Genomic DNA, 18,635 nt, shown 5'->3' with positions numbered 1-18,635 from the left:
TTCTGTCAAGTGATTATAATGTAATGTAATGGATACATTAGGGAAAGCACTAACCCTGCAATACTGGAGGAAGTTAACACATGTCAGTGGTTTATTTTTACAGCATTCTTGGTACAATGAATACAATTCAAAGTATTTAGTCACAGCAATAGTTTCACCCAAAGCAGGACAGTTGACATCAGATAAGCTGTGGCGCCATCCAGCAGTCACATCAGTACATTTCTGCAAGACTCATCTGAAGGAAGCTTTGTTTATGTGACTGGCCACAAGCCATTGTGATTGGTTCCTTTGTGTCACTGCATCAGCCCCTCCCATCTTTTAGCCCGTGCAGTTATATCAGTCCAAACAAGAACTCTCCCTTCGCAATGTGCTCTGTGGAAACTTTTTCATTAAGAGCTGAATTTATTATGAAGAATGGTCTGTTTAATAGTATTTAATTTATTGTTCTGGGGTTACTGTGCTGTATATTAATGCCTGCTCCCAGGCATATGTGACAAACGTTTTCTGTCTGTCTGTCTGCCTGTAGACGTGCCTCATAACCAGGCACCACGACCCCTCCACTTCCTCCCATATTCACCTTAATCGCCCCACGCATGAACGCAGAAATAAATAAAATAAATAAATAACACAGTCAGTCCTGCTTGAATGCATGTTCATCATTAAACACTGAAGACTTTAGAAACAGGAAGTACTGCAAGTGATAATTTGGAGATGAAGATCCATGGAGGCATCATTCCAGAGCACCGCATTTGAAAGATCTGCATCCCTGTTTGCTCCCTCCAGTTTTACAGCAGCAATGAAATGAGAGTGCTACTCATTAAACCACAACCCCCTGGATCAGAGGGGAATGTTGGCCCCCCACTGTGGTAGCCCAGTCCCATCAGTAGTAGATGAAGCCCAGTTCTGTCAGTAGTTCCGGTCAGTAATTAGCATAGCCCAGCGCTGCTCTCAGTAGTAGGTTATCTCAGCCCCGCTGTCAGTAGAAGGATATCTCAGCCCCACTGTCAGTAGTCTGTCAGTAGTAGTATATCTTGGCCCCACTGTCAGTAGTCTGTCAGTAGTAGGATATCTCAGCCCCACTGTCAGTAGTAGGATATCTCAGCCCCGCTGTCAGTAGAAGGATATCTCAGTCCCACTGTCAGTAGTCTGTCAGTAGTAGGATATCTCAGCCCTGCTGTCAGTAGGAGGATATCTCAGCCCTGCTGTCAGTAGTAAGATATCTCAGCCCTGCTGACAGTAGTAGGATATCTCAACCCCGCTGTCAGTAGTAGGATATCTCAGGCCCGCTGTCAGTAGTCTGTCAGTAGAAGGATATCTCAGCCCCACTGTCAGTAGTCTGTCAGTAGTAGGATATCTCAGACCTGCTGTCAGTAGTAAGATATCTCAGCCCTGCTGACAGTAGTAGGATATCTCAACCCCGCTGTCAGTAGTCTGTCAGTAGTAGGATATCTCAGGCCCGCTGTCAGTAGTCTGTCAGTAGTAGGATATCTCAGCCCTGCTGTCAGTAGGAGGATATCTCAGCCCTGCTGTCAGTAGTAAGATATCTCAGCCCTGCTGACAGTAGTAGGATATCTCAGCCCCGCTGTCAGTAGTCTGTCAGTAGTAGGATATCTCAAGCCCGCTGTCAGTAGTCTGTCAGTAGTAGGATATCTCAACCCCGCTGTTAGTAGTCTGTCAGTAGTAGCATATCTTAGGCCTGCTGTCAGTAGTCTGTCAGTAGTAGGATATCTCAGCCCTGCTGTCAGTAGGAGGATATCTCAGCCCTGCTGTCAGTAGTAAGATATCTCAGCCCTGCTGACAGTAGTAGGATATCTCAGCCCCGCTGTCAGTAGTCTGTCAGTAGTAGGATATCTCAAGCCCTCTGTCAGTAGTAGGATATCTCAACCCCGCTGTCAGTAGTCTTTCAGTAGTAGGATATCTCAGGCCCGCTGTTAGTAGTCTGTCAGTAGTAGGATATCTCAGGCCCGCTGTCAGTAGTCTGTCAGTAGTAGGATATCTCAGCCACTGTTGACAGTAGTCTGTCAGTAGTAGGATATCTCAGCCCCGCTGTCAGTAGTCTGTCAGTAGTAGGATATCTCAGCCCCGCTGTCAGTAGTGTGTCAGTAGTAGGAGTACTCCAGGCCTGCGGGGGAGCCATTGCTGGGCGGCAGGCTCTCTCTCAGGGCTCGCAGCTGCTCCTCATGCAGCCGGATCCTGTCCTCCAGCTGCCGCTGCTCCACCAGCAGGGCGGCCTTCATCCGGAGGAAGTGGCTGTAGTCGCGCAGCTGCTCCGGCGTCAGGCACCCCGCCAGGACCCTGCACACGGCCTGCTGGCGCCCGTCTACGTGCTCCTTCAGCTCCTGCGCCTCCGTCAGCTGGGCCAGCAGCTGCTGCTTCTTCTCCAGCAGGCGGAACTGTAGAGGGAGACCAAAGGAGGAGGTGTGGCAGAGGAGAAGGAGTGGAACAGGAAGAGGAGAGGAGGTGTGGTGAGGTGCTACTGTCATGCATTTATCATGGTGCACAAAGAGAAGATGGTTAAAATGTTGTTCATGAAAAAATTGTTTAACAATCAGGAAAAAAATCAAGAGTAGAGCAGGAACATAGAACAGGACAGGATGTGGGGGGGGGAGAGTGCGGGGAGTGCCCACCCGCTCGTGGTGGTTCTCGGCACTGAGGTCCTCCAGGGTCGTCTCCACACGCAGCAGCCGGCTGGAGAGGGACAGCAGCAGGGACACCACCTTCTCCAGGTCCCCGATCACCGTGCGAAACCGGTCCGCCTCGCTGGGCCGGCACACGGCCCGCACCAGCGCCTCCACCTCCTCGCCCAGCCGCGCGTTGGCCCGCACGTCCTCCTGCAGGCCCCGCTGCGCCTCCCGCAGCACGCCCAGCCTCCTCCGCACGCACTCCATCACCTGTTGCTGTGAGGAATCGGAAACCAGCAATCAGCGTCAGATTAATCTATACTGGCTCCCAACACACAGCTTCATTCATACTGACCTCCAACACACAGCTTCAGCTGTACTAACCCCCAACACATAGCTTTACTCATACTGACCTCCAACACACAGCTTCAGCTGCACTAACCCCCAACACATACCTTTACTCATACTGACCTCCAACACACAGCTTCGGCTACACTAACCCCCAACACATACCTTTACTCATACTGACCTCCAACACACAGCTTCAGCTACACTAACCCCCAACACATACCTTTACTCATACTGACCTCCAATACACATCTTCAGCTGTACTAACCTCCAACACATACCTTTACTCTTACTGACCTCCAACACACAGCTTCAGCTGTACTAACCTCCAACACATACCTTTACTCATATTGAACTCCAAAACACAGCTTCAGCTACACTAACCCCCAACACATACCTTTACTCATACTGACCTCCAATACACATCTTCAGCTGTACTAACCCCCAACACACAGGAAAAAGTAATATTATGTCCTCTTTTGGGTTACCACGGGCTACATGAACTGTAGCAAAGTGTCTTCCCATGTAGCTACATTTCCCAGCAGTGCAATGTAGAAGTCATGCCACATTTTGTAAATGGCAAAAAAAAAAAATTAATCATTCGACCTGACCTTGTCCAAACCCAATACATGCATTCAGGTCTCATTAGATTTTGGTCTGATGGCCAAACCATACCATGGAGTAGCCCAGTACTTACTGTACTGACCCCCAACCAAACAGCACTGTTTATAACCACAGATTCTCTATATTATCCAGATGTCCCTGGATTATCAAATAGAAGATAACATCATCAACAGCAGAGAGACACATTTTTCAATGTTAATATGGTGCTGACCATCATTATAGCCTGTGAAATATACATACAGTCCCAACCACACAGCATCATACTGGCCAACTGGCCAACTGACAGGCCTACTCCCATGATCCAGCACACAAAAAAACATCCTTTATCCCCCACTTAATAAAAGGCTTTCCTCTGATCAATCTGTAGCATTGCCAGCCGCAGGCATGAGGTTACCTTCTTGTAGGAGAGCTCATCGTCTCCTTCCTCCTTCCTCCCTGGCAGCTCTTGGGCCTGGCTTAGCAGCTGGTCCTCAGCTGAGGAGGTGCTGTAATACGAGGAGTGGCTGGATCCTGGGCCTTGAGAAGCATAAAAACCCCACGCAGAGCTATGGGGGAGAGGGAGGATCAGCTATGTCATGCAGTGCTCCAGTGGACAGACCCATTTAAACACATTCAGAAACATTTTGTGGAAATACTTTTGGTGCACAGTGTGTGTTTGCTGTACTCCCGGTTTCGGGGCCTCACCTCTGCAGTGCATCTGGACCAAGCCCCAAGACGCCGCCTCCACCCCTCCAAGTCTCCCTGCCCTCCCGTCTTTCCCCACCTTGTGGGAGCAGCTCCCCCATCAAGTCAGTCCTGGTGCGGGCTCCAGGGCCTCCCTCCAGAAGGAGGTCCACCAGGGAGCCACCATGAGCCCTCCATGTGGCCGGTGGCAAGGCCAGCATCTCGGGGAGACTGTCTAAATCCGTCTCCAGGACCGCCGTGGGCCTGGAGGAGCATCGGACCTTCTGTTCCTCCAAAAACTGGTCAATGTCAGTCTCCAAGGGCGTGTCTTCTCCCCCCCTCACTGTGTTGTGGGTGGGCGTGCTCCTCAGCTTCGGGTTCCTGCTAAACGTCCGGCTTTGTGGTCCGTGCCGCTCACAGGTCAGGGTGAAGTACGGCTCTGGTAAGTGGTCCTTTAATACAGAGCCATTTTCTCCAATAGGTACCCCCAAACTATGCTGAGGACTGTAGGCAGGTACCCCCAAACTGTGCTGAGGACTGTAGGTTGGTACCCCTGAACTGTGCTGAGGACCGTAGGCAGGTACCCCCGAACTGCGTTGAACACTGTAGACAGATACTTCCAATCTGTGCTGAGCATCAAAAGCAGGGCGTCTTTCCTTCCTCGCCTCCACCTGTCGCTCCAGAGCGTCGCGTCTGTCGTCCCCGTTGAAGGGTCTCCCCTGTAAGGCATAGAACCTGGGGAAGGACACGCCCAGTGGGCAGGTTAGCACCTCAGGGGGAACCCCAACCCCTAGATTAGTAAGAAACATACACCTACACTCATATACATCAGGTTCAGAAACACCAGCCAATAAAATACCAACAGCGGTGGGGAAAAAATCATAAAAACAACCAGACCCCCTATTATAACATTCTAAAGTTTTATTCCTTTATTCAGACAGCTAGAATGTAGGGAGGATCACAGCTCAGAAGGTGTCACAGCTGGACAGTCAGCCAATCTATGGACTGCTCTACACTCCCACCAGAAGCTCCACAGTCCTTTCACAGAGTGGAACTCAGCAGGTGAAGCAGCATGTAGATATAAACAGGGACTGGGTTTGCTTTGGGTCTGTTTGTATGTGACGTTGAAGCCCTGAAGCTGATGTGACTGGACCAATGCTGTCACAGTACCACAAATACACAGAGCAACACAGGGCTTAGTGTCTCCTTACCTGGGGTGTGGCTCAGCTAATACAGGCATGTCAGTCAACCTCAGGGGATCAGGGTGTCGAAGCGGCAGGCTTTGCTCAACAGGGGGCACCACAGGCCTGAACGCCCTGTGCATGAGGGCGGAGCTGGCAGGGAGGGCGGGGTTCTGTGTGAGAGGGGGGCCAGGACTGAGGGCGGGGCCAGGAGGGAGGTCGGGGCCAAGCAGTCGGCTCTCCCCTCCGTCTCTCAGGGGGCAGCTGTGGGAGCGCTGGCGGGTGACCTCGGGGCAGGGAAGGGGGTGTAAGGGGCTCCCCGGCCTGGTTGGAGAGGGGGGCGGGGAGGGGGGGGAGGAGAGAAGATTGTGACAGGACGCCCTCCTGCCGTGGAATTGCGCCCAGTTTGGAGGCGGGGGGCGAGGCGGGGGGTCCTTCTTCCTCTTCGGCCGCTCGCTGCTCTCCCCCATCTCCCCCTGCATGGCCACTTGGAGTAGGGTAGCACCCGGGTCCAGCTGCTGCAGTTGCTCACAGACCCCGTTTTCATTTTCAGAAATGGCGGCCACCTGTTTCTGGCTCTGCCTTGCTCCCACTTCCCCACTGCACTCAGACAGTCTCTCAAGCACTTCAGATGCATCCCTCGGGCTCTGGCAGCCTTGTGTTAGGGCACCCTCTGCTGTCTGGAGGTCTCCAGTGCAACAGCAATCACTGAAGGCAGGAAGGTCAGTTAATTTCCCCTCACATTACCATAAAATACCTTTATCTTTAGTCACCAAACATTAAACAGAAGAAGCACAATACAATTCATATATACATATATATTCAAGTTATTATATATTCAGGTTATTAAAACAGTGATTTTGAAAGAAATATGTGGTGCTAAATGAGCACTCACACGAAGATTAATGATGCTCAGTGGGAGACAAAAAGAGACTTTATTTGAAAGTGGGACATGCAACGAACAGGAAGTGATTTACCTCTGTGTTGGGCTGAATTTCCCATTGGGCTGTGTTTGTTCATTCTCCCCCCTGAGCTGTACCTGCAAGCAGAGATTTGCCATTATTCCAAACAAACACTTCTAAAAATTCCAAACACTGAGGGGCCCCTGTTTGCACAGTGTAAGGAAACTAAACAGAGGGGTGTGAAAGACTGAGCCTGGGGCACTGTAGCTAATATTTGGACACTTCCCCCCCCAAAAAAAAGAAAAATATCTGGAACACTCAGATATTTTATTCTGATATTTTATCAGGTTTTCCTGAATGAGTTTTGACTTCCTTTAAGGCTATGCCGAGAAAAAAACATCCCAAACCACCAGTATATATGCTTCCCATGCCTCACGGAATCCTGCTAAGAGCTCAATGGGAAACAGATGGCTGTGAGTGTTCAGAGGCCACTCCTGTAATCACACTGGGGTTTTATTGCAGTGAAACGTGTGTAATTCATGTTGAAAAGTTCCTCTGCAGAATGTTCTATTTACTGAATTTACAGTGCTGTCTAGTTGGAGAAATCCCATATGAGAAATCCCAGCCCATTCTAATGGCCCTGGTGTAAATGTATTGAAATCTTACACAAACCTGCAGTGGGTGAACACTGACACAGGAACAGATTATGGGGTATATGAGTAGATTTAGTTTAGCTGGCAGTGTGGTGTCATGCTTATAGACCTGGGCCGGTCACCAGAAGGTTGAAGGTTTGATATCCAGGCGTGATGCTGTGTGCAACTTTACAAAGTATTCATTTAGCAACAAGTATTTAGCAGATGCTCTTATCCAGAGCAAACATGGCAGTTCAGGAGCCTGACCTGCATTCCTTCATAAGATACAATTATTGGCTCTAGTTGGTATATCATGGTCAAAAATTAAGAAGTGTAGCCTGCCTCAAGAGTGTGTGGGAATGTGTGAGCATTTGTGTACGTGTGTGTGCATGTACATTTGCCTGAATGTACACATGTATGTATATGTGCATGCATGTGTTTATGTTCAGTATGTATGTGTGCGTGAGAGTGATGGTGTGTGTGCGTGTGTGTGCGTGTGCATGCTTACTTACCTCCGTCGGGGTGTTACTATCTTGCTGCTGTTGAGAGCAGTCCTGGTGGCCCGGAACAGTGATTGGACGGAAGGTGCTAGAATCACAGAGGGAGCTGCTGCACTGCACATCTACGCTAAGGCCCATCTTGGGGTCTTCAGGTCCCTGTGCTCTGCTGCTGCAGTTCTGCTCCGGGTTCGAGGGCTCTCCTCTCTCTCTGGGGCTAACAGTCTGCGCCAATGCCTCTGGCGTACAGCAGAGCTCAGGGTCCTGATAGGAGTACCTCCTGTGGTTGCTGGGGTGCACTTTGGGCTTTTGGGCACGGCACATCAGTCCAGGCAGGTGTGAGACAGAGCGACTCCTGCTGGTCTCCTCGAAGAAGCGCATGCGTTCGGCGAAGGGAGGAATGTCGCTCTCCTCTGATCCGGACGAGTGATAGGGCTTCACCCTCCTGCCCTCAGGCTCAAACTCTGGCTGCAGCTTGTGCTCCGGGGTCCAGCGCCACCTATGGGCCCTGCCTGGCAGTGCAGCCTCCCTTATGGCTGGGCTTCTGTGGACGGGAAGAGCCGGGGTGGCGGAGGCAGGGGCGGGGTTATTACAGGATCCACTGGGTGTGTTGGTTGGGGACCTCTGACCCTGGCGGGAATTGACTGGCTGTGAAGTAGAGGGAGGAGGGGCCTTTATCCCGGCAGGGCCTCCACACAGGAGATGCTCCTGCTTCTCCCCCTTGTCCCAGTGTATCTGGGGTTTGGTCAGTTTAGTCTTGCTCTCCTGGTTCTCATTATGCGGGTTAGAAGTTAAGCACTCCTTGGGTCTGTGGGATGTGGATGTGTGCTCCTGTGGAGGTAGGCTGTGTTTGGCCAGCGGTTTGGGGGGCTCACAGCCCTTTTCCCCTGCCCTTTCCTGAAGGGGTCCCTGATTGGGGCCCAGGATGGTCGTTCCACCCAGGTACCCCGCTTGCCCTGTGGCACCGCCGGAAACATTGGGGATGTGATCCCAGGGGTGCTGGATGTGCACCCATGGCTCCACAGTGTCGGACATGCCCACTGAACCTGGGGTAGAACACCTGCTGTTGTCCCACTGGTCCTCAGGCCTAGCAGCGTTGGCCTCCAGTACCCCCAATGGGGCTGTCAGGAGCCGCTCAGTGGTGCTGGGTCTGTGCCCCCCGGTCCGTGTCGCAGTTTCAGGGTGACACAAGGGGGAGAGGTCTCTGTGTTCAGGGGCGGGAGGACAAGAGGCCGAGCGGTTCTCCCTGTAGAATTGACTGTAGTACTGATGCAGGGCCAGGCGCCCCCCACCATCCCCTTTATAGCCCCACCTTCTGTCCAGTTCACTGTCAGAGGACCACCGGCTGGGGTGGTACAGGCGCCCCCTGCTGTCGGCAGAGTCCCCGCGGTCTGCAATGTCTTCAGCGCTGTCGTCAGTACTGTGATCCGTTCTGTGGTCCATAATGTGGTCAGTATTGTGGTCTGTATTGTACGGTTGAAATGGCTGGCTCCACTGCATACTCAGGTCACTGTACAAAAAGAGGGAGAACATGTCAGTGCATCTCTACAGATATGCTGCACCCTGTTTATCTCTCTGTTTGCAAACCCACGGACTCAAAGTCAATGACTAAATCTGCATTGCTCCAAAGGGGAAATTTGGTTGCATCACCAGAGATGGGAAAGTTTCAGCCTGCCGAGGCGACAGCATCTCATTGCTCACTTGCGACCCCTGCTGCTGAGTCACCCACACATGCACCTGATAAGCTGCACGCAAAGTGTCTTACTCTGCCTTATGTCTGTGCGGGCCTGACTAGCCAACTGTGGTGTGATAAGAAGCAGCAGTAACATCACATACTTCAGAGTGCATGCTTATCACTGAATAGACAGCGTAGGTAGTCATATGACAATATCGGCATTCCAAACTGGGTGTAGAGGGGGAAAAATAATAGTGACGTTATATAATATCTGTATCTATACATTATCAAACCAGCATGAACTGATTAAGTATACTTAAAGAAAATTATTCACAATTTTTAATTACATTTATGGATGAGGTATATCTTTAAACATTAATCTTTAAACATTTATAATAGGAACAGGAACCTATTATAGGGATTCTTTTTGAAATGAGTGTGATTTGAAAATAGTTTTTTTTTCTCTAACAGACAGAGACAGAAACAGAAAGAGAAGATCATTTCGATCATATGCAGCGATCATAATAGGAACACTCAGATAATCTTGTTCAGGGATGGGAAAATGGCTTTTTAAATGTAACTTCCTCTAAGTGGTTTCTTTAACTCGAGAAGCATCAATGTGTTAATTTAGAAGATTAATGTGCTGGCCCTTTGACGCTCATCTTAAATAAAATTTCCAAATCACATTCTCAAAATAGCAGCAGTGTGTCCCGTACGGGGGATGTTGACATAAGACATGAGATCAGCTTCCTGTCGATTGTTTTTCAAGGGAAATCCACCAGCGGCAAAAATTTCCCTCGGCCTGGTCACTTCGCTCCACTGGCCTTATTTAGCCATTTAGACACTCTGTGAACACCAATCTGTTCTTTTCATTTTCATCACGGGGAGAGGTGCATGGCCACCACAGACAATGAATGATTGCTCATTCACGTGAGAAATACATATGCCCTTTTTTATCCTCAATTTTTCATATTTTTTTTTCATATTTAATCATATCAATCAACAATTTTTGAGATTTTTCAGACAAGCATTTGTCTGAATTACTCAATACTAGCCTTCATTTCTTTACATGCTTTCTGAAGAATACAGAGCCAGGGAAACAGGTGACATGGACATGCAACTATGACACAAGACAAGTAACTCTGATTTTTATTATTATTATTATTATTATTATTATTATTATTATTGTTATTATTATTATTAATAAGGAGTAGTAGTAGTAGTAGACTATTTCTTTTATTTTATTTTTGTTTTGCTTAGCAGACAAATTTATCTAGGGTGAAGAACTTTCATCAACTGCATGCCCACACGAACTGGAACCTGCCACCACATTCCCTAAGGAGTGCCTCACAACCATGAATAATAATACAATCCTAACGAGGGTAGACTGTCTCAACCAGGCCTGAGAGAAGTTTGAGTGAGGCCCAGGTAATGGGGGCTGGACACTCTGGTGCACCAGCAGTGTACCAGCTCTGAAATGAGGGTGGCCAGGATCTTTGTGGTTCATTGTTCTACCTGAAGAGTGAACCCTGAGCCCACTTTTGCTCATGAACCCTAACACAATTCAAATGAGGAATTCAGCTGAGCGAATTTCACACACACACTCCATGGTAAATAAAGGGTTAACTGCTCAAGTCACCCTTCTATGACTCAAAAAGTACAAGAGAACAAACTGTATCCTCAGCAATGCAGAAAAACAAGTGGTCTCATGAAAGTTTCATTAAAAATATCTCAATTTCCTCAACAGAAAATAGAAAAGCCAAACCTCGACTAAATATCTGTGGAAGAAGTAAAAGGACCTTGGGAATCTGGCCCAGAGGTAGCACTTCACCAACAGGTTTTTTAACAGTGTAGAATTTATTCCGTAGTCACTATCTGATTATGCCCTAAATTTCACATTTTACAGACAACAATGCATTTCCTTTAAATGGACTGCATTTATATAGCGCTTTCATCCAAAGCGCTTTACAATTGATGCCTCTCATTCGCCAGAGCAGTTGGGGATTAGGTGCCTTGCTCAAGGACACTTCGACACGCCCAGGGCGGGGTTTTGAACCGGCAACCCTCTGACTGCCAGACAATCGGTCTTACCTCCTGAGCTATGTCGCCCCCCCTTTAACCCCAAGTACTAAACTTAATATACAGTGAATCGATATATTGCCACATTTCTGCTATATACCAACTTAATTATGCAAAACAAATAGACTGTATATTTTCTGTATATTTTTAAATGACAGACAATGACAGATTCACACAATGACTATGGATTCACGGTACAGTTTCAAACAAACAGAGTCAAAATCTAAAAGACAAAAATCTAAGACATTTAAAAAATGCAGAAAATATACAAAGCTTCAGCCTTTAGAAGGCACAACACAGACCATGCTTGAGAGGACAGCATAAGCCTATCCTATGTCATAACAGTAATTCAGCATTTGTTACCTTTGTTCTCATACGCAAAAATAAAAATCACTTCTTAATAAGGGAAGTTAAGACTTTCATGCTATCAGTTTAGCCCCCAGTTTAAATAAACAGGAACAATCTTCAACCTCAAACAAAGAATGAACAGAAAAAAGCAATGACTTCTGAGTGTGGGATCATGTTAAAAGCAGCTCACACAAAGATCAGCTTTATTCTCTTCAATTACTGTATTCTCCAGCTGATCTGTCAAATCTAAAAGCCCTCCAGCTCAGCCAAGCCTGTCTCAGCCCAACAGCTGTATAACAAACAGTACTTACAGCAGCAAACTCCATACAGTCCAGCGCAATCTCTCTGGGAAAAGCGTTCATATGAATTAAGAAAAGTTACCCGCTGTCCTATAAATCCACGTTCTGTTCTCTGATGTAGTCCAGGTCTGGTGTTTCAGTGTGTGTGTGTGTGTGTGTGCATGTGTGTGTAGCAGCCTTTATTAGAATCCCAGAGCACAGTGTCCACAGTGGAAGCCAGCTAGTCACGCTTCGCTGAATAACCCTGGAGGTGTAATGGGTCGGCTGAATATAGCACTGGCCACACGAGGTGGACTTCCAGCCCCTCTCTGCGTCACAGGCTGAAAAATATTGACTTGAGGAAAGAGAGAGTCATAGAGGAACTGTCATGCTGGCATTTATCCACTCTCTGTTTGACATTGCTTTATACAAATCTAAAATATAATGTAAGGGCATCACAGCCCCCCCCCCCCCAACCCTACCCCAATACTGCATGCAAGAGCCCAATTCCCCCGTAACTAACCCCTTTAGAAGCAGGAAGTCGAGCTGAGGCAAAATAATCTGTTAAGGGGAGATAAAGGGGACACATATCTGGGGCTGAAATAATACCCATAACTCTTTGCAGCATTGTGTGAATTTGGGAAGTGGAGTGGGGTGGGGTGGGGTGGGGTGGGGTGGGGGGGCGTTGAGTTGGAGTTTCCCTGTCTCTTGGGTAAGGGGTCAGTGCGGATGGAGCTGTGCACAGTGCACAGAGAAACGTGTTCTTAACGTTGGCAGCATGGTGAATGCAGATGAACTGTCATGCCACAGGACATATGGATGCGCTCCACAGACTGATACCATGTTGACATAGTGTTGGGGGTCGGGCTGTAACTGCAGTGCTAAAACAACTTTAGATTTTATTTTATTTTTTTCATAAACTTGTAACCCAACATTGGGCTGAACATGTACAATTTCCACCCTAATTTGGACTGGCCAGTTATCTGCAATCAGAGCAACGTTCATGCGTGAACCCCACTTTCAGTTCAAGAGACTGTAGACGTCCACGGTTCTCCTCCTAACCATGTTGTCGCCAGCCAGCTTTGCTTGCATGGAGTGGAGCTGAAAGAAGACCTTTCATATGCAGTCCACACAAGCCCAGTCGACCAGCGGGGGTCACAAAATAGCAATGAAGCACAGACCCCTAAGTGACTGAACCCTCCTGTACCCTAGGAAACACAGTTGCCAGTCGTGCATTGCCCTATTGATCTTCCAGTCACAGTGGGAACTGGCAGAGTCTGGATTCGATCTGAGATCATGGGAGCTCATACTTGCAACACAACATGGTGCCTTAACTGAATGAACCACCCTGAAAATACTGTTAAAGGAATACCGGAGACGATTAAGAAATGAGAAGAGGAGGGAAGATGGGAGGGGGCACTTTTTGGAGGCACTGTTCCCACACCCAGTTTTGTCACTGTGAGTCAGGCAAGGCAGCCCCATCCTGCCAGGAAAGAGAGGAGCAACAGCAGGACCTTAAATCCTGGAGTTCTGTTTCTGTGGGAGGGGTTCCTCCCAGAATGCATTACTGTAAACTCTGATTAAAAATGAAAGGCTAATTGCCCTGGTCTGGAGAATAGACAGCACACCCACATAAGAGACACAGTCATGCTATAAAAGGGATTGCTTTTACAGTATGTGCATGGGGTACAAACACTGAGAATTGGAGAATTTGTATGACGGCTAATGAGAATAGGGGGAAATTCCCCAATACTACTACTTCCCCAAAAAGTGTTCTTCATCAAACCAGTCTCAGGAAAACAGCGAGTTACCCTGACCCCCCACCCCCCTCACCGCCCTCCCTCCTGTCTTAACGGTAATTATGCTTATTTATGTAAGTCACACACTTCCTTCCGCATTCCATGTCATCAGAGTGCCGAACAGGCCTGTTAACCCGGACAGCCCAGGAGCAGTGATGTTCAGGAAGGACTCAACACAATGAGTTGTTTGTTGCCCTGGCCCTTTCCCTGATTTCCCTGTAAAGTATCCATCACAGCCCAGCAGCCACAACAGCGTCTGATGGCTGTGTAGTGAGAGCAATGTAACCAAGAGGATGCCAGGAAACGAGACTGTTCTTAACACACATGCGCTCAAATGTTACCCCAAATGTGGCTCATAAATTTAAATTTTAACTGCCATCCAACAAACCATACTGATTTGATATAAGCTGTGCAGCTGCTGTTTTTACTATTGCTGGAGGATAAATTCAATCTTCTACAGCTGTTGCAGAACTGAAACCCTCAGCCTTCCACTATCAATTTCCCAAAACCTGAATCTTCCCAATACTTTTTAACACTTTTTACAATTTTTAACAATTTGTTTATAATCCCAATCCAGCAGTGACACCTTGCATCCTTGTATGAGTCTGTAGTGATGGGGCACAACTGGCTTGATCGCCCCATAGGTGGGTCCGTTTAAGCCAGCCAGGACTCCAGTGGGTGCTGCCTACACCTAGAACCAGCCCCGATATCAAAAGCCTCTTCTCTAACACAGGAGTAATGCTTGTGCATACCAGACAGTCAAATGTCGTGTTCTCAATGTTCTTGGATACTCACAAAACTAATATCAAAGGCAGTTATAGAATCCATCACTTACAGGGCCTACAAAAATACTGTCGACTGCTGTTCCAATAGCCACCACCACACAGCGCTGTGGCACAAATAAAAATACCAGACAGCAGACTAGGAAGTTCTTCCTGCACATTGAGGAAAATGTGTCACGAAAGTGGGTGGTTAGGACCCAAACGCAGAGTGAGGGGGGAAAAAAAACTCAGAACTCCAAACGGAATTGAAACAAAGACTTTACTTAACCAATCCGGAACAAAAGAAGGGAACAAAAGGCCTCGCATGGCAACTCTTAAAAAAGACAAAGTAAATCTTCAAAACTCAGGAAACAAAGAAAATCCAAAAACCCAAAAAGCACGTAAACACAGAACATGGGCAGAAACACACAGGGAGCTACTCTCAGGAGGAAACACGCAGGGCAGAAACATAACCAGAAGCATACACAAGGATCCAGCACCCGAGTCAGGGAAGACAAGCACTTAAATAGTCAAGACACTGACGAGACACAGCAGGGCACAATGCACAATCAGGCCACAGAGAGGGAAGGGAAAACGAGACAACCAAAAAACAATAATTGAATAATTGAAAACAATAATACAATTAAACAGGGTAAATGAACAGAACTAAAAACTGAAGTGCCGCCATCTGGCGGCCCAAAAAGGGAAACGCAGACAAACCACAGAACCATGACAAAATGTAAACGTTAGAGGAAGGTTTTGTGATGACCTGCAGCATCCAGCCATTTTCAGCTCACTCTCTGACCTGTAGGATTAAAGACAGACTGCAGAATCTTTTAACTTGAAAATATTATAAAATAAGCATGCTAAGGCATGTCTATGATGCACTGGCCATCTATGTCATTACTTCGTTTTTACTTGACTTTTACCTGTATTCGGTATTCTAAGATGTGTTTGGGACATTTCTGGGTGTTGCACTCTTTTCTGTGAGGGCGGGGATGGGCCTGGCTACCAAGCCTATGCTTTGGGATCAGATTCCAGAAATGCTTGATAGCTGCTACGGTGATGTATTTTAAGAAGCCTAGATACAGCGAAGCAAAAAGGCAAGCTGACAGGGCTCGTTCAATAAGAAGAGTCAACCTTGGAATTGCTTTTCCTCTGTGGCCTCAGCTGAAGTTCGCCAAAGGGATGAAAACTGAGTTGGCCTGTTTTCTGTTAGGCCTGTAAGTAATTTAGCTAGCTAGTCATGTTAGGCAGCTAGATGCCTGACATTGGGGATCTTTTGTATTGAATTATATTCTCCCATCAAGATGTCTTCCTCCCTGTGGGAACTGCTGTTACTGTTTATAGTTGCAACATGGCTAGCTTGGTAATTCACCTGCATTTATTTCAATCGGGAACTGAACGCGCTATCTAGCTACGTGTAGCCAACTTCACTAACAAAGCTAACAAAGTTGCAAACAAAGACTCCCCGTCGTAATCAGGATTCACTAATGATAAAACGCAGCATAACTGCCAAGGCATTGGTAGTTCACCTGTATTTATTTCAATCAGGGGAACTGAATTTAATACAACATACATGTTCTCTAGCTACTGTATGCGTACACTGCAACCCTATTCTTTGTTACAGACTTTTGTGTTTGCAGCGCAACTTCTGCGGAATATATATGGCCAGTCTGGGCACACTGTAACTTAACTGGCATGTCAAGGCCTGGCATATTAATGTTCAGCTAACAGGTACTGCAACAACAAAATCTAATTTGCTGGAAACTCACCATGATTAAGCTATTTCCTGTCCTACTGGTTTCATTGGGTCAGTTAAATTTTCCATCCCTCGGGAACAACAAATGCAGACAAATAATCTAGAACTTGATTGGTCATTGCAAAGCTGTTTTACTGTGTGAGTGGAGTGAGCAATGCTACATGAGCAGCAAATATATAAAAAGCCGTGCACAAAATTGCAGGGAGTTGGGTGGATGTGGGGGTGGTGCTTATTATCACAGCATGTTGCTTGTTTTGTTATCAGACTAATTCCTCCCTGTGGGGGTTTGTTTATTTATTTATTTATTTTGGGGGGGGGGGGGAGTTTGGGAATTCTGCATACTGTATGCTTGTAGTTGCATTTAAATAATTGGATGAAGTTTGAAAGAAATAACCACTATCACCGATTAGGTATAGCAAACTCAAACAAATGCTGTGATTTATCTGACTGGGGAAAAAAATTCACATAGGTCACATGACTTTTTGAAAGGCTGAGAACAGCTAGATTAAAAACACACTGTGTAAACTTTTACTTCTGCTGTTAATAAAGCTTAAGTCACACTTATCCGGGGAAATTAAACAGCTTGTATTTTTCCTGGTACAATGCAACAGCTAATGGTTCCAAGCCCAATTACCTAAACTGTGCATTGACGTACTACTCCAGATACTGGACATAGTCATGAAAGAACTAATTTAACTGAATGTTCATTTGACTGATAAAAAACAGAGAGGCTTAATGAATATGCAGATTTAGTTACATTTGAAAAACCTAAATATATACATTTGCTATATTTAATAGTAAACAAACTTTGTACTTGATTTTGAACCTCAGCATGTGGCGTTAATGAGATTGTTTCTTTCTGTATAGTGCACAACAATGGCTGATTGACAAACTTCACAGTGATTTGTTGTGCAGAATCTGCTTACACATTTTTTGTTGAAATGAAGTGCCGAATTCAAGGGGGAATGCATCTTCGATAGCTGTGAGCTGTGGTGTTATAGCCAAATATCCTGGATAATAAATCAAAACATGCAGGTTGTCTGTCCCCTCTCTGTTCCCCGGCATGGGATCTGCCTGGATTCCCAATTTCGTCACTGCTGTTTATAGGTCCATTTCGGGTTTGCCTTCTGGCTGGCTTTTGACACTTAAAAAGCCAGGAGGACAACATGACTCCTGGGTGAAGGCATGTGGTTAGATGTGGTTTAAACACTCCATTAGCTTGACGCAGTTTGATATGCTTAGTATGATTGAAATTCCAGGAAATCACCTCTGTGGACATACTGAAACATTCTCCACATTGCTGCACCTAGCACTGTGCGGCACCCTCTGGTTATATATAAAAAATAGAGGTGAATTTCTCCTGGAAATTGAGCAGGTTTTTTTTCCCTCTGCGGAGCAAGAACCATAGAGATAGATATAAATAACATTCAGCTAATAAATAACTTCTGGCTTCATGGCGATTCATGGTTATTCATACGGTGATGGGAAGAGCTTATGAAAAAGAAAGATGGCACCTGTTCAATGTTTAACCAAACAAAAAAGACATCCTTTAATGGGAGCAGTGGGACTGCATAATCAAGCAAATCCCCAAATGAGTTGCCATTGCCAATAAAGTGGAAGAAAGCATGAAGCATTTGGTATCTGTAGATTAGATGACTAAATTAGTTGACAAAATAATTCAATAATTTAAAAAAACTATATTATACTACTTATGCTTTACGTGAGGATGTTCTCTCAACAGACTGCAGAATTGGAGTAATGATACGGTGATATAAACCTTGATGAAAACAGGTTGAGTGAGGCCAAAAAAATGCACGTGATCCAGAAGCATTACCAAAATCTTCAGCCGATGTTCAGAAACAAAGCCTGTTAATTTCTCCTTGAGCATTATAGTGCCGTCTGGGGAAAAAACTTACCTGATTAATCTTACATGCAGCACCACCCTGGAAACGGATCCTAAGAGCAGGCTTGACTGCGCTGTGGCTGGGGAGACTATCCTGCAGAGTACAGCTGCTGTCGGGAGATGCAGATATCCTCACTGTGCTGACATGCATGTGTTTACAGGGACCAGGAGCTGTTTCTTCTTCCTCTTTCTGCGAAAAAAAAAAAAAACACTCCCGTCAAACACCGTACTTTGAGCCTGACCTTTTCAAGGTCCCGATTGCACAGCCACGCCTCCACGGCCACAGGAGGAATGTGGGAACGGACAAATGGATAGGGGTCAGGGGCCTGTGTTTCTTAACAGCAGCTTCCAGGTTTCAATCCCGAGTGTCACACTGTCTTTTTTGGCCCTTGGGAACTCCATTTCCCCTATAAAATAATTACTCCCCCCACCCCCCGGCTTCAATAGTGAATATCCAGCTATAAGAACATGGCAGATATATGCGAGCTGCGCACTGTTTCTTTGTTAGACAGTGGTCGCTGGCTCTGATGCATCGCATGCAGATGTAAGCAGACTGCGTATC

General features: G+C 46.7%; 1 protein-coding gene across 4 annotated transcripts; it reads right to left on the bottom strand.

The window, feature by feature from the left end:
- Positions 1-68: 68 nt before the first annotated feature.
- Positions 69-18,280, bottom strand: LOC135262329 (protein Shroom2-like). 4 transcript variants are annotated; one of them, XR_010332181.1, is made up of 9 exons: positions 11,882-12,245; positions 7,484-8,978; positions 6,415-6,476; positions 5,468-6,145; positions 4,278-4,991; positions 3,988-4,138; positions 2,628-2,897; positions 2,006-2,393; positions 69-1,859 (listed from the first exon to the last, which is right to left on the bottom strand). XR_010332181.1 is itself a non-coding variant. In XM_064349307.1 (8 exons), exons 2-8 carry the CDS (start codon positions 8,966-8,968, stop codon positions 2,100-2,102), a joined length of 3,654 nt encoding a protein of 1,217 aa, XP_064205377.1. In that variant the 5' UTR covers positions 8,969-8,978; positions 18,087-18,280; the 3' UTR covers positions 69-2,099. The 4 variants fall into 4 exon arrangements, 3 of the variants coding, with proteins under 3 accessions (XP_064205377.1, XP_064205376.1, XP_064205375.1); XM_064349307.1 differs by lacking the exon at positions 11,882-12,245 and adding an exon at positions 18,087-18,280 and having other exon boundaries at positions 69-2,393; XM_064349306.1 differs by having other exon boundaries at positions 69-2,393; positions 11,952-12,246.
- Positions 18,281-18,635: the final 355 nt, after the last annotated feature.

This window comes from Anguilla rostrata, chromosome 9, assembly GCF_018555375.3.
Source record: "Anguilla rostrata isolate EN2019 chromosome 9, ASM1855537v3, whole genome shotgun sequence".
Lineage (NCBI taxonomy): Eukaryota > Metazoa > Chordata > Actinopteri > Anguilliformes > Anguillidae > Anguilla > Anguilla rostrata.
This window is presented reverse-complemented; position numbering and strand designations above follow the sequence as displayed.